This window comes from Nanorana parkeri, unplaced genomic scaffold (genome assembly GCF_000935625.1).
Source record: "Nanorana parkeri isolate BGI_ZX_2015 unplaced genomic scaffold, ASM93562v1 scaffold522, whole genome shotgun sequence".
NCBI lineage: Eukaryota > Metazoa > Chordata > Amphibia > Anura > Dicroglossidae > Nanorana > Nanorana parkeri.
Window position 1 is genome coordinate 648,198 of NW_017306790.1, and position 15,324 is coordinate 663,521.

Genomic DNA, 15,324 nt, shown 5'->3' on the forward strand with positions numbered 1-15,324 from the left:
ATAAATATATATATATATATATTGCAGCAAGTTTAAGTACCAGAATTTGACTTGGTAGCAGCCTCTTGTAATCCTCTGTAGAATAACTAAGAGGCAATCAGCATTGCTGCATGTAAACATACTGACAGATGGAGAGAGCACATCAGTATCCTGCTGTTCTTTCATTGTCTAATCACACTCTGTTATCAAGCAAGTGACCAGACTTTATTTCTTATCTGCAGTACAAAAAATATCAGGTCACCTTGCTGTACTGTCCTGGTAGGGCTATGTAAATCTGAAGCCTGGAGGGACAGAAATGTAAATGTTTCAGCAGGTAAAACAGCTCTGACTGCAAAAATAATGAAGTCACACACATATAATGGGGAGAATTTATCAAAACTGGAGCAGACAAAATCTGGAGCAGCTGTGCATGGCAGCCAATCAGCTTCGCCTCTTTCATTTTAAAATCATAACTGAATAAACTGAAGAGAGAAGCTGATTGGTTGCCATGCACATCTGCTCCATATTTTGTGTGCTTCAGTTTTGAGAAATTTGCCCCATTCTCTTTAAATAAAGATATGTGGAGATTTTGTACAGGTTTCATATTCTCCATGAACATGTGCTTTCTTTATTTCTGCATTGAGTATTGATATCCCGTGGCTTCTTCCAAAGATTCGAAAAGTGTTTAAACTGTATGAGCGATTTCATGAAATGTTTAATTTAGCATATTATTACCCAAAGACTGGCGTGGAGAATGGAAGGTCACATGACATTTCTTTTGGTGCGTCCCATACTTTGAGAACATGTCTCTCTGTGCTGGAGGTCCACAGCGTGATATCACTGATTAATGAATTTACTCCACCAGCAGACTAGTACAGAATGCCCAGCAGCTTGTTCTGCCAATATGTTATCTTCAGAATGTCTCTCAGGGCTAATTTAATAATCAGCTGGAACCATTGCTTAACTTCGGCAACTTTTATTGTCATGCTGTTCCAGCATTAATTGATTCTCAAAAGGATAACAAGCAGTAATGCAGAGAGAAGAAGGATTATAACACAGTTTTTATCTTTTTCTGTCTCATCACTCAACCTTGTGAAATGCCAGTCCTGTACATCCATTGTAGGCCAGAACTTGTGTTGTCTGTGTTCAGCAGTAAGTTTCTGAATGATCTTTTAAAACCCGGTTAAAAACAACTTCAGTACACAGATTTAGTTATTATGATATGATTTACCCAAACATAATTTTATGGGGGGATTTCACATGGCTACTTGCTTTTTGTGCTATATGTTACTTGTATACCGTATATACTCGAGTATAAGCCGTCCCGAATATAAGCCGAGGTACCTAATTTTAGCAAAAAAAACTGGGAAAAAGTATTGACCCGAATATAAGCCGAGGGTGGGAAATGAGGCAGCTACTGGTAGATAGATACCAATAAAATTACATTAATATTTATTTAAAAGAAAAATAACCTAGCTCTGTAAGTGGAAAAGGGGGTACAGGGCTACATATCATGTACTACGGATCATTTAACCCATTCATATTAGCAGAGGATAATTGTAAATCTATTGTTCAGTGCACTCTATATGTAGTATATAGTACATGTACATATAGAGTGCCTGCAACAATACATTTACAATGATCCTCTGCTAACATGAATGGGTTAAATGATCCATAGTACAGGGCTACATACAGATCATTTAATACATTCATGTTAGTATAATTGTAAATGTATTGTCTGCACTGTATTAGCAGTATATACTCTATATAGAGTATATACTGCTAATACAGTGCAGACAATACATTTACAATTATACTAACATGAATGTATTAAATGATCTGTATGTAGCCCTGTACTATGGATCATTTAACCCATTCATGTTAGCAGAGGATCATTGTAAATGTATTGTTGCAGGCACTCTATATGTACATGTACTATATACTACATATAGAGTGCACTGAACAATAGATTTACAATTATCCTCTGCTAATATGAATGGGTTAAATGATCCGTAGTACATGATATGTAGCCCTGTACCCCCTTTTCCACTTACAGAGCTAGGTTATTTTTCTTTTAAATAAATATTAATGTAATTTTATTGGTATCTATCTACCAGTAGCTGCCTCATTTCCCACCCTCGGCTTATATTCGGGTCAATACTTTTTCCCAGTTTTTTTTGCTAAAATTAGGTACCTCGGCTTATATTCGGGACGGCTTATACTCGAGTATATACGGTATACAATTTGTAGACTCTCCCTTTAATGACTGTCTGTAAAGCTGGCCACACACTTTACAAATTTTGGCCATTTCTTGATGAACCGGACAAAATTTGTTCATTGGATAGCCGTGTCAACACCTTTCCATCCAGCATCCTTCTAATGAGCTGCTGTCACTGTTCGGGTATTCGAACATCGGCACACACGGCACTGTCAGAATACAATAGCCCAGCGGGAGACAGTAAAGTGTGGATGGCGAAATCTGTTATATTTTTTTGTTCAGCCTGCGGGTTAAATGAAAAAAAAAAATAACATTGTGTGGCCTGCTTTAATCAGTGCAACCAGATAGGGAGTGAATTGTTCTCAGTCATTCTGAACAGACCATAAAATACCCTGACCCAATAAAAGCAACTGATACACTCTATTTGGAGTATCATATGTAATAGTTGGGCTGTTTCTGATATCCTAAAAAGCAATAGGGAGCACCGCCATCAGTTGAGGGGACTTATCTCTCACAGTGTGATTTTTCACTTTCTCTGAAAGTGGGCCCAATCCTTTCATCTGCTATGAAGCATGGATAAAAGTAAAGTGCCGCCCGCTTGTGTCCCAGTCGCTGTTAGGGCAATAAACGCAGTAGATCCCAGTTCTTGTGTAATTTGCTTGAGGATGGGCAGAAGCAACTGAGGAAACTAACTTGCAGAGCTTCACCCGTAGAGTCTGGAAAGAATAGACCGAGGCAACTACTGGTGTATGATAGTTTGGAGTCATGACCTGTCCAGACCGCTCAGGATGGACTGACCCTTTAAAGTGGTATTAAACTCTCAAACTTTTTTCAATAATGAATCCAGATCGAACAAATATACATTGCCCATTTTTCCCCCCCAAGTAATTAGTCATTATGTTTCTAAACAGCTGACTCAAACTCTCCCAGCTCAGCTTCCCTGAACTTCCTATTGAGTACAAGGGACAGTACTGTCTCCAGCAGCAAGGGTGGCTCCCTAGAACCCTGCAAGGGAAAGGAGCCACCCTAAAACAGGATGTAAGGGTCTAGTGCTCAAGGGGACCAGCTGATTCTGCTGGAAGCAAAGCTTTTAAACATCAAAGAGCAGAATAAAGTGATTTTATCAGCATTTAAAATAGATAAGATTATACCTAATTTATACTCTCTCCCCCTGTCCTTGATCCCCAGGACATGATAGCCACTCTATATGTTGGCCACACCCCCCTGTGTAACGTCCTACCCCATTTCCCACCCTATTTTCCTTCCTATAGTTCTTTACTTTTGGGCTCAGCCCTCCAGAATTAGACCAAAGTTCATTGCTCTATTGGACTGCGGTCCATGATGCCAATGGCTCTACTTGGTTAATCCCTCCTAACTATTATAATTCAACTTAGCTTATCTCTATAACCTCGTCTGACTGTTTTATTGTACACCCCTGGCTACTGAGCCATCATAACTTAATAAGCTTGTTTCCTGTTTTGTTGTAATGTTTCTCTAAAAAAAATAAAACTTGTGTGACAGAAAAAATAGATTAAATTCCTTTTGACTTTAATTCTTAAAAATGTGTCATAAATTAAACAAAGTGAAGTTATCCAATTTGTTACAGATGATCAAAATATGTTTTTGGGGATCAGGGTTTTGATGTACAATATTATATTTTTATTCTAGATGCAATCATTGGGTTTGCGTGAGAGAGGCTCAAGGATTGCAAATCATTTGAACTTGTTGTGGATGTTTCCAGCAATTGCTGGAATTTGCCTTTTTAAAGTGTTATTTACCAAGTTCTTCTCGAGGATTTCACGCCCCAAGTGACACCTCAGCATATCTAATTTCCATTTGACATAGTCTGGCGGCACAGTAATTAAATGGAGACGAACAGAGGCGAAATAATCCGTTTGCTTAGGTGGCAAATTATACCTTTTTGTCTGCTTGTCAACTTATGTACGAGAGGAGGTCATTTTCTTTTACTTTATCCCTAGCACTAATACACTTGTGTATATGAAGGAAAGTTATACTACAAGTGCTCGTACTGAGATCTGCTGCATTAAATACAGTGCAGTGATGTTGACACATAAATACTATATACACAGTATGCGTTGCATTGGACTGCCATTGATTTATTTCAGAAGCAGATCATGCATCGGCTCTGAGCACAACATGCAGCATATGTGTTCAGGTGCAGGTATGGGGGTGGGGGGGGGGGGTTATACGTTGTAGTGCATTGGCAGCATATTCAAAATTACGCTTCTTTAATGTAACACACATTAATGTTCAAAATACTGCACATGAACGCATGTGTGGTAACATAGCAGAGCAGACAAGTGTGAAGGGGCCCCGGGTTTTGGCAACTTGTCTGTAATCGGATCTGTTGTCAGCTGAACAGATAACAGCCTAGTGGAACACACAAAAGAAACACCGCTCCATCACGCCTCAGGAAAGGAATGAGCTGGGTGCTTGCCACTGGGAGCACATCCTCACTCCAATATGAGCCCATACAAACAGAAGAAATGCTGTTTGCACACCAAGTTCTGCTGGTATAGTTTATTGAAGCTTGTACCACATCACTGGTGTCTACCCCTCTGACGTGTTTCACCCAATCACAGGCTTAGTGGTAGAAAACGAGATTAGTTGCAAGAGAGAACAAGAAAGTTACAAGAACTGAGCTGTATCCCTTAATTGGTGTTGGTAGGTAAATGTACACTTAAAGAGACCCTGTCTGCCAGACCATTCATCTCATCAAAAGTCCTTCCATAAGATTATATGTGCCTTTAACCTATTTTTATGCATGTCATTTACTTGTAAAAGCCTTCCTTTTGTAGACATCTAAAGCCCTGAGAGTGCTGGTGGATGCCGCCATCATAGATGTGATGTCAGCAGCCACAGCAGACTCATAGATGACCCTCTATAATATTCCCCTTCACTCTTTCCACATCTGGACCGACAGTATTTAGACACTCCCAGAAGCGTAGAGGGTTTCGACATGTAAAGAGGGAGAGGGCTGTGCTAGGGAAATGAGTATTGCAGTAGTTACATTTCCTGGCAAGCTCAATAGGAAAATTGCAAGTCAATCAAAATGAATTTAAAGAAAGGAAAAACACTACAAGCAAACATTTATAACACTTTATTTTTCTGAGCTTTTATCTGCAATTTTTTTAATTGGTTGTAGGGTCTTTCCAAAGTAAACCACTCAGTGTGAAAAAGTGGCTAAATGGATTGTGTAAATACATTGCAAGCGCCTAGAAAAAGATATATCTTAACTTTGAACATACTCTATCACTAACATTTTAAATTAACCCTAAAATTACCCCTTAACAGCTGCCTTATCCTAACACTTCTGAGCCTGTCCCTCCCTCTAAACTGTAACCATTACCTTAATCGTTGAATTCAACCCCCTAACACTCTCTTGTCAGTTTGTACAGACCCTGAAATCTGGGTGCATGAAACTAATGATCTGGTCTAATCAGGTCGGTTCTGAAACCCCCATGGATGGCTATGTATTCCAGCTCCTTCTGGTGATTTTCAAGATGTTCTCATTCTAACTCAGAGATATGATTTCACCAGCATATTGTGGGTCTGCCCGGGGGAATCCGCACAGTTGGATGTGGTTGGCCCATCTCCAGATGGAGACTTGATTTTTCTGCAGTATGCGCACCAACCTGTCTTCTAAGCCCTCAAATCATGTGGTGACATCTTATTGTCCATTCTTCTTTTATAATGATATGATCACTCTGCAAACAGCAATGTAACAGCAGACATGGCAGCAGTTTTAGGAAATCACAAAACCTGTGTTCATCTTTGTATCATTTCCTTCTATATGTGACAGTAATACTAAGAAATACTTGAAGAGCACGTAGGCAATTTGTTTTAATTTGTCTCTGCCTGTAGATTTTATGAGGAAGATAAAGGTAAATGCACAGCTCTGGGACACCTGACTCTAGCAGTAATATCGCTACAAAGATTAATTCAGTGTTACAAGATTACAATTACAAAAAGTAAGCAGAAAGCCATCAAATATGAAAGTTTTTCTATAATTCTGCTAATTAAGGTTGGCTTTATGTTAAAAAATCTAATTTTAAATTCTAAACAGTGGTTGAGGAGTTGAATATAATATAATACATATTATTGCAACAAATGTCTACTTTTTACACGTTCTTTGGTACAGTGAGCACACTGTCTTGATTAATAACCCTATGGCCATCACTTGAGCTTCTGCTATGTCTGTCATCTCTCCTAAATAAAATGTTTTTCTAATGCAATCTGGGAAACTATCACTGCATAGGGGTAATCTGTAAAAACAATTGCCACTAGAGTAAGCCATTATTTTGTTAAAATAACTTCAGTTATTCTTAGCCAGAGGTTAGATATAGCTTAAAATTACTGTTAGAGTTTCAGTTTGGTTAAACTCACAGGGTAGGTGGTTTGCTGATGGGGACGGGACTCTGATTTTAAGCAATTGAGCAGCAATTTATTACAGTTGGATGTTCAGACAGAATGTTGGCTTTTGTCTCACCCCAAAAAGCCTAAGCACTGTTTGTTGCTCTGGGGTGAAGAAGTTGGTCTGGAAAATGACTGTACTCAGAAAATTTACTGTGAAACTATTACACAGTAAAATGTTAGAAAAGGAACTAATGAGATATTGCAACTATTAGGTATTACTACATATAGCTCCATTATTCATTTATATGTATTACAGTAGGAAGTGAGCATATACTGGTAATAATACAATTTTTTTATTCCATTGCTTGCCCTATTGAGACATGTTAAACTTATAACTATCTTCTTGTTTTATCTTCTATGCAAAGGTGAATTTCCAAGAGTGACAACACATGAATATTACCGTTTATGGCTCACGCCTTGATAATGTAATTGCAAACTAAGCACACATACATACTCTTCATTCTGGAAACTTCAAGCAACTCTTTATTAGAAAGCCTAATAAAAAAAGGAAGCAATTAATTAATTGTTTTTATTAGTTAGTAATAAAACAAGTTACAAACAAATGAAATTCCTCCAACATAAGTCAATACATTTGATTAGCCAGCAGCCAGCTTACCCTTTTGCCTTCTGTGATTCCCTCCAGCATTCCCTGCATGCTGTAGTAACATAGGGGTCGGAGGAATGAACCACAGAATGCAAGAGGGGACAACACATGTGCTGAACGTTGGAGATCTTTTAGCAGGCTTGCCTCTTTGCTACAAAGGAGTTAAGCGATGTGGGCAGAGGGACAGATAAGTATTAATTGCTTGCTTTTCAATTTTATTGAGATTTTTAAAGTGCGTTTGTGGTTTCCCAATGCAGGGTAAAGCAACAGGTTCACTTTAATGCATACCTTCACTGATGAGTATACTTACCTTCTTTTCAATCCCCCGCTGCTCTGTTCAACTGCCAGGAGTAAAAAAAAAAGCCCCGTGTAAAGTACAAGTCACCAGAGTCATTTATACAAGGCTATGCACTCCCCATGTGACAACACTGGGCTAGTGCTGTCACATACTTGAAAATAATTGGTATTTATTTCAGCTCCTAGCCCTGAATGCTGGGGATGAAATGGCAACACACAGATTGGCTTTGTAGGGTCAGGTCACCCCAAAATGTTATTTCAATTTTAGGTAGATGCTGGAGGGTTAAGGCACCTGGCAGTTTCTTATATCTCTTAGGGACTCCACTGGTGAGCACTCTTGAGTTTAGTTTAGGGTCTGCATACCTGCTGTGGCCACGATGAGGGGTTCTCATTCTCCCTGTTGGATTTTTAGCTTATTTTTGAATGTATTTTATATTATGGACAATGCAACAGGATGATAAAGATAAACAACAAAAACCCAGGGGGATGGTGACAGAGTTAGAAACAAGGGCAAGGAGATGAAGGAGAAGTATAGGAAGCCTAAAGCTGGCTTAGGCCACCAGATTCCACATATGCCTAAAATATAATGTTGGGGAATAGACCCTTTAACTGTAAGAGTGTAGAAATGTAAAATCTGCATCCACCCAGTTTAACTCATGCCAGCATTTCCCCATCGCCTTTTCGGGGATACAACATGGTTTCTCCCACCATAACACAGCTGCTTTTGAATTGACTGATTTGCTTTTCAGCTGCCTTTTATTAGTGTATTCTCTGGTGGGGATTTATCATAGCAATTGTGAGTGTTTGAACTTGCAGATGGTCGCATGGGATATATGCGAGTGTAATGTTGTTCATAAATGAGATTAAATAGACTCCAGGAAAGAAGATTCATAACTCCAGGCAACAAGCTTAACTGTCGCTTCTTGAAGAAGTGGTCATGGAGACTTCTTCAGTAGCAATTGTTTTGTTAGGTGATGCTCCAGTTTCCGACAGCCACAGGACAAGTGCAGATGTGAACAGTTGCGGACTTTTGGAAAAATAGCGCAAGTTCTGGTCAAAACAGGCGCACAAGTTAAAAGGAGCGGCTACACAGATTTGCTAAAATTGTTGCAATTGCTTTGATAAATTCCCCTCACTGTCTTTTTCAAGTTGCATTTCATGCTGTTTTTATTTTTCTCAAGGTCTTTTATGTCAGCTTTAGTGCTTTGTGTTTACACAAGCATTCCATGACACCCTCCTGTACAGGCTTCTCAATGTAATGCTTTACGACACCTTCTGTTTACAGTTACATAAACCTTCACAGAAGAGTGCACTTTTCCCTCTGATGCTCTGTATCACTTTATGTTGCCAATATATCTTTTTCAAACTCTCTGTTTTGTGCCTTTCCATTTTTTTCAGGACGTCTTGTACTATGAACAGCTTAAATCAAATGTAATTCAGCATGACCTTTTATCCGACAGTCTGATTTACAAGGTTAGTAATCTGGCTTTATTGCTTTCTGTCAGAAGTCAGGAAAGATTTGTATTCTATCAAATTCATGCGACTTAATATTTTTTACTCAGGCATGAAGGTGCTGTCATCAAACACACTTGGCTCAGGAAGGCACTTTATCAACCATTTTGTGATATTCTTACACAATGTGTTTGAGTACATTTGCATCCTCTTTTACTTTTTATTCTATTCAGCAACATCCAAACTCAATTTCCCAGTCATTACTCTTGGTGGTTAACCGTTGTGTGGGTGTGTAGAGGGGTTTGGGAGTGATAAACATGATATGACTCTTCTGTGGCCTATCTTTGGTACATGACAGGTATGCTACATGTAGGTTCACTAAACCCTACCAACCGTGACAAATTAGATCCAAGACTTCTATAGTGCCCTTGTTTTGTAGTCAAAATGATATTGGTGTAATGGAGAGTAGTGCAACAAAATATAATGATTAAAGAATAGTTCTGAAGTGTGCTTATGTATGACTACGTGAAACAGGTATTAGCTCAGTATCTCAGATTAGATCATTTCTGCTGTAGTCCTATATGAATGGCAAAAATGTTAGCATGGCTTAAAGCTGGACTCCTGATAAAAATTATTATGCATACTTATATCTGTCCAGCTTGGCTCAATGTAAGTATACATATGTTATACCTGATTGGCTGCTGGGGATCCTGTAAAGCGCTGTAGTATTCAATGCTGACAGCAGTCTTCTAGGTCTTGTTACGGTGGTGTGCTGAGCAGCTTCACCTATGCTCTGCAAACACAGCCATTGGGAGAATGCCTTTATATCTTTATCAATAAATACAAGGTCATTCTCTGATTGGACAAGGAGCAGATCGTGAAATCTCTGCCCTTCATCCAATCAGGGAATGGGTTGTGTTAATCGATAAAAGTACTAGGCTTTCCATGCTGAGCGAGTGTTTTCAGAGCATAGGTGAAGCCACTCAGCACAGCACAGTACCAGGACCCAGAACATCTATGTCTGCACTGTACTAGCTCCGGTTTGACATATGCATATTTACATTGGGCCAACCTGGACCAATGTAAATATGCATATTAATTTAATCCTGGATATGCATGCCATTTTTCATAGCAATAATTATTTTATTCTCTTTGTAATCATTTGATATAAAGATGTAAAAATAAAAAATAAATGCTTTTTTATACTTGGACCAGTGTTAGTTTTAAAACAAATTCCTGTAAATAAATAGTATAAACATTATTCTATAATTTGTCTAATCACAAAGCAACCTGCAGTATGTGAACAGAATACAAGGTGTTTTGTGAATGGATAAGAGACGAGGAAAGTGAGGGTGAATGGGTTCACTGTACAAGACCTGCAGCTCTCACCCGCGGCGCTGCAAGTTAGTAGTACTGTAAACTCCCAGTTATCCGGCACCCACGGAGATTATTATGTGACTGATAACTGTAGTTTCTGGTTGCTTCAGAGCTAATTGTAACTCTCAAGCAACCCCCTGCAGTGCCAACCCCCTCATCCCCCGCAGCGGCCAGGTCTTCTTCTTCCCTGTTGCAATCTTCATTCAACACTGAAAATTCCCTTGGAATGAACAGCAGCATCATCTGGAGCCAGAGAGGATTACAAAAGAGCCGCGTGCTGTATTGGGAGGTCCAGTCATCGGGAGGGGGTGGGTTTGTAAAACACATGGTTGGGGTTTATGTGTCCTGCTGAAGCATTTTAAATGTGTTTAACAACAATAGTTGATTGGTGGCAAGAGGGCGCCATACAGGAAATTGTGTGCTGATGCTGAGCCCTTGCTTGTACGGCCTTGAACACTGTAATGGAGCTAAATCATACATGAGGTGGAGCTTAAAGTCACCCATTTGAAAAACCCCCAAAACATTCATAACTGACAACAAAGGGGCAGTGCCCACCCTGCCTATCTTACATTTCTCCTTTGTTGTGTGTTTTTTCACTTGCACTTTAATTTGTATTCTTCTTTTTCTTTGTTCTGTTTAGATTAACTGTGCTAATATATTCTGCCATGCTTCTTCTCTAACTCGTACACTTTATGGTGGTAATTGCAAGGATATTCAAGACAACTGTTTGAATGCATTACAGTCTAGAAAAAAGTTATCTTCTTAGCCCTGGAGCACAACATGTTATTTCTTTCAAGATGCCACTTATGAATGTAAAGCATATGCTAATTGAATCTGGGCCTCCATAGGCAAGAGAAGGGGCTAGAGATGAGCTTAGTCTTGGAAGTAATGGTACTGAACTACATGCATACTAAATACTTTTCAGCTTATGTGTCTGTTATTGTTGTTTATTTTTTATTTGGGTTATATTTTAATATTGTTATACTAAGTAGCATTTAAAGTCCATCATTTGGCTTTAAAGAAAAGTCAGCTAAATGGTTTTCAATGGAGAGTATGATGTAATCATCACCTACCAGCTTGTCTATGTTCATCTGATCTGTCATTTTAAAGGGAATTTAAATCTCACTGTACTTTCAAACAATGCAAACTAGCAGCATCATCATCCTGCAATATATGTGCTGTTAAATAGTTCAGTCCACCAAGGTTTGCTTTGTTTCAAGGTAACACATTTACAGGGCTATTCACTGAAGAGTTTGGAGAAGGCAGGAGAAGTGAACAATATAGGACAACATAGCTGACCTAGAAAGTGAGCTGAATTGGAGAATTTTTCCAAATCAGCTAGATTTTTCACGTCTTCTGCCTTCTCCAAACCCTTCAGTGAATAGGCCTGTTAGTTGTATAGTGAGACATATTCCACTTGCTAAATCTAGCTGCATGTTATTAGACTTTATTTTGTAGCACGGTTGTGGTGCTTTACTTTTCTGACATCTCAGATAAAATATGCAATAATGACAGATAAAAACATATATTACTCTGACATATACCTTTCCTTGTCCTTTCTAATAGGATGTGAAACTGACAGCTAGCAATGATGATTATTATTTTGTATTTGAAGATTATCTTTATCAGGTATGTCATAGTAATTGCATTTCATGTAGTTGAAAAATATGCGTTGAAGTTCACTCTACCCCCATTCATGCCTCTATATGCTTACTATATGACAATTTCTGAGTAGCAGTATCAACATGCAGAATAAAAAGAGTTTGAAATGGGCCTGGATGCTATGTATGGGATATAAGTAACTATTAAAAACAGGAAAATCCTGAAGTGTCCTCAATTGTTATTGAAAAGTACCCTCCATAATTTCAGGGCTTGTACTTGCTTTGCTTGCCGTTTCATGCTCTCCTTACTAAGATGCAGAGTACCTTTTCCTAAGCTACAGTACACAGTGCGTGACATGAGAGCTTCACACTCATCAAGGGTACATGTACGCTATGCTTCCCATTGCCTTACTCCACCCCAGTGCTCTGTGCTTTGGCTTTCACTCCTTTTTTGCAGTGCAGCATCTTTCTGCCAGCCTTCTACGGATAGGGAAATACAGCATAAAGAAAAACAGTTTTTGAAAGTACTTTATAGTATTTTTTTTATAGTATTTTACATATAAATAGGAAAACATGCTTATTTGGTGTTTAATGATTTAGAAGCAAAATGTAGCATTTATTTTTCACGACCTATATTTAGTGAGTTTGTTGATCTATGTTATTTGACAGTTATATTTGAGCAGGAAAATAAAAAGTACATTTATTTGAGGATGCTTCACAGGGGGAAAATGTGCTGTTTTTGTGTTACTGTATTTAAGTAACTTTTACAGTGACTCAATGTCACTTGTAGTATTATCACCGGTCCTGTTCCACAACTTGGCTCCCTAAAAAAACAAAATAGATTTGAACAACTCTGGTCTATAGTTAATAAACAAGAGCTGATGCTGCTGGGCTGCTATATGTCAATCCTTAAACGCTAAAAACATTATAATGTAGCATTGTTTTTATTATTTCACTATGTTCAGTTGCTGACAAGCTGCCTTTGCATCCTGTAAACCTGCACAGGGGTCCAACAGGACCAAGACAGCCAAGTTGGGATAGCCACATTGGGAGGCAGGTGATCAGGATGAAGATTGGTCCTCTTTTATCTGTTTATCTTTATAGAGAATAGCAACTGGTTGCTAGCTGTGAGATGGGCTTTGCATAGGTAATGCTGGTGGCATCAGTCTGGCTCTAGAGGGTTCATTTGGAATGAATGAGTATTAGTAAGTAAAAAACACTTGCAAAAACAGTGTTTGTGGCCTGCGAGTTCCTCTTAAAGATAGATATGGTATTTCCTAGCAAGAGTGTTTGTGCATTTATGGAAGTAGCAGTGAACAGCGTCAAAGATGCTCAAGTTTCTTTGCAAAGTGGCAATATTCTGTCTATATTCCATATGCCACTGATGATGAACTATTGATGACATCAAATGTTAGCTGATAGATATTTACCTATATAGTTGTATAGTTCATATGTTGTTTCAGTCTTTGCTCACTGTACAACTGTATCATCCTGGTTGTGCATTAGAGCTCAGCAACTCTTGAACAAAAGAAACCGTTAAGAAGCAGCAGTGCAATTAGTTGTCTAAATTACAAAAAAGGCAAAGTGTTTTTTCATGATTGCTTTATCATAAATTCCCAAGGCTAAACTCGCAGAATGAATTTAATAACAGAATTCAGGCAGAGGATTAAGGTGATGTCTGCCATTTTCACCTTATGTAACAAAGCAACATGCGAAGCTGCAAAGTAGGGAACTAATTTAAATAAAATGACACGTCTTTTTAAATAATATCTGCTGCTTAAGCCAAATTGCATCTTTCAGTTTTGTAATGATGTATTTGATTGCGGTGTCAAAATAAATGTCATGGAAGAAAGTGACAGTCTCTCCTTCCCTTTCTATCTGATTAAATATAAATTTGTCACACTCATTGGGATCTGTTACAGTAGAGAGAGGCCGAGACCTCCCCACACTAGTCTTATTATAAAGGATTAGTCCTTGCTGCGTAGGTTTATGTATTCACGCTAACATTTGTCCTCTGGAGAGTAGAAAACAAGGTCATTTATCATTTAACATGTCTAGATAGAGAATGCAAAGTTTTCAAAGTAGTTTTCAAATCTTACAGCAGCATAAAGGTACACTCAATTTAAAATTATGTCTTCAGTTGTCAAGCTACCTGCTCAGTTCTTAATTTTTTTTAAGGCATTACAATATTGAATGAATCCTAAACCCCCTTTTTGTAAGAATGGGGTGTTCTAAGAACCCCTACATGTCTTGCAGGAGAGGTGTCCCCAAACACCCACTGCAGGCTTCATGCTGTCTCACATATAGAAAGTTAGCACTAAGAAATTTCTCAGAGCTGTCAACCAGATTGAATTCTGCTTTGGAAGTTTAAATGGGATTGGTGATTCAATAAGCAGACAGGGAGAAGGTTGGACGTTCTAGACTTTAGTAGAGATTATCCAGGTAAAAAAAAAAACAATGCCATCATCACAAATGATTATTATCATTCACTTCCTTTAGCAAATTAGCATAATGCATTTCAGTTTTGCATTCTTCCAGTATTGACTTATTTTGTAGCTCTGTGCAGTTGGTCTAATAACATCTCGGAGCCAGTGATGTGCCGTGCCTTCTGCTGGGTGAGGCATCCCCCAGCCCGCCGAAGCCCCGCCCTGTCCCGCCGAATATCCGCCCTTGACCCGCTGAAGCTCCACCCTCATCCTGCTGAAGCCCCACCCCCAGCTCAGTAACCAAGCTGTCTGGGGAGGAGGAAGGGAGGAGACAGAGTGAAGCCTCCCTGTCCCTCACTTGCTCGTCACTGCTGAGGCATCGAGATCGATGCCCTCTGTGGTTTTTTTTTATTACATAGTTACATAGTATTTGAGGTTGAATAAAGACATTAGTCCATCAAGTCCAACCTATTAGGATCTCATTCTAGGAGTTCCCGTACCCCTGTATATTACGGTACTTAGACCAATGGCGCGTTGCCATTGGTCCAAGCCTCTAACACAGAGTAGAGGCTGTGACAGCTCTTGCTTCACCAAGTTAGGTTACACAAGCAGTGGGGAAGCCCGCTGCTGTGTAACCTAACTACCTGTCAAAAGCTGGATGCAGCGCTGCCTGTAATTAACAGGCAGCACTCCGTCCATGACAGAATGCACAGCGAGGAGGCTTTCTCTGGTATGTAACCTGTAACAAGCCGCTCTGAATGGAGAGAAAGCTGTTAGCTTCAGACTTGCCTCTGCCACACCTGGAGCAGATAGATATATAATGCCCACCTGTCGTCAATTTTAGACCCTTCTCAAGGTTTGAACAAGAGAGTATTTTTCACTCACAGCCCCAAAGGGGGGGGGGGGGGGTGGCTGTATTGGGGGGTTGTAAAT

At 39.1% G+C, this 15,324-nt stretch overlaps 1 protein-coding gene across 2 annotated transcripts in view; it reads left to right on the forward strand.

Moving 5' to 3' along the window:
- The window catches only part of TBC1D19 (TBC1 domain family member 19), a 108,986-nt gene that overhangs the window by 59,047 nt on the left and 34,615 nt on the right, over window positions 1-15,324 (forward strand). For both annotated transcript variants that reach the window (XM_018561406.1, XM_018561407.1), the window contains 2 exons: window positions 8,934-9,008; window positions 11,931-11,993. In XM_018561406.1, coding sequence (XP_018416908.1) covers window positions 8,934-9,008; window positions 11,931-11,993 — 138 coding nt within the window. The remainder of the gene's footprint in view (window positions 1-8,933; window positions 9,009-11,930; window positions 11,994-15,324) is intronic.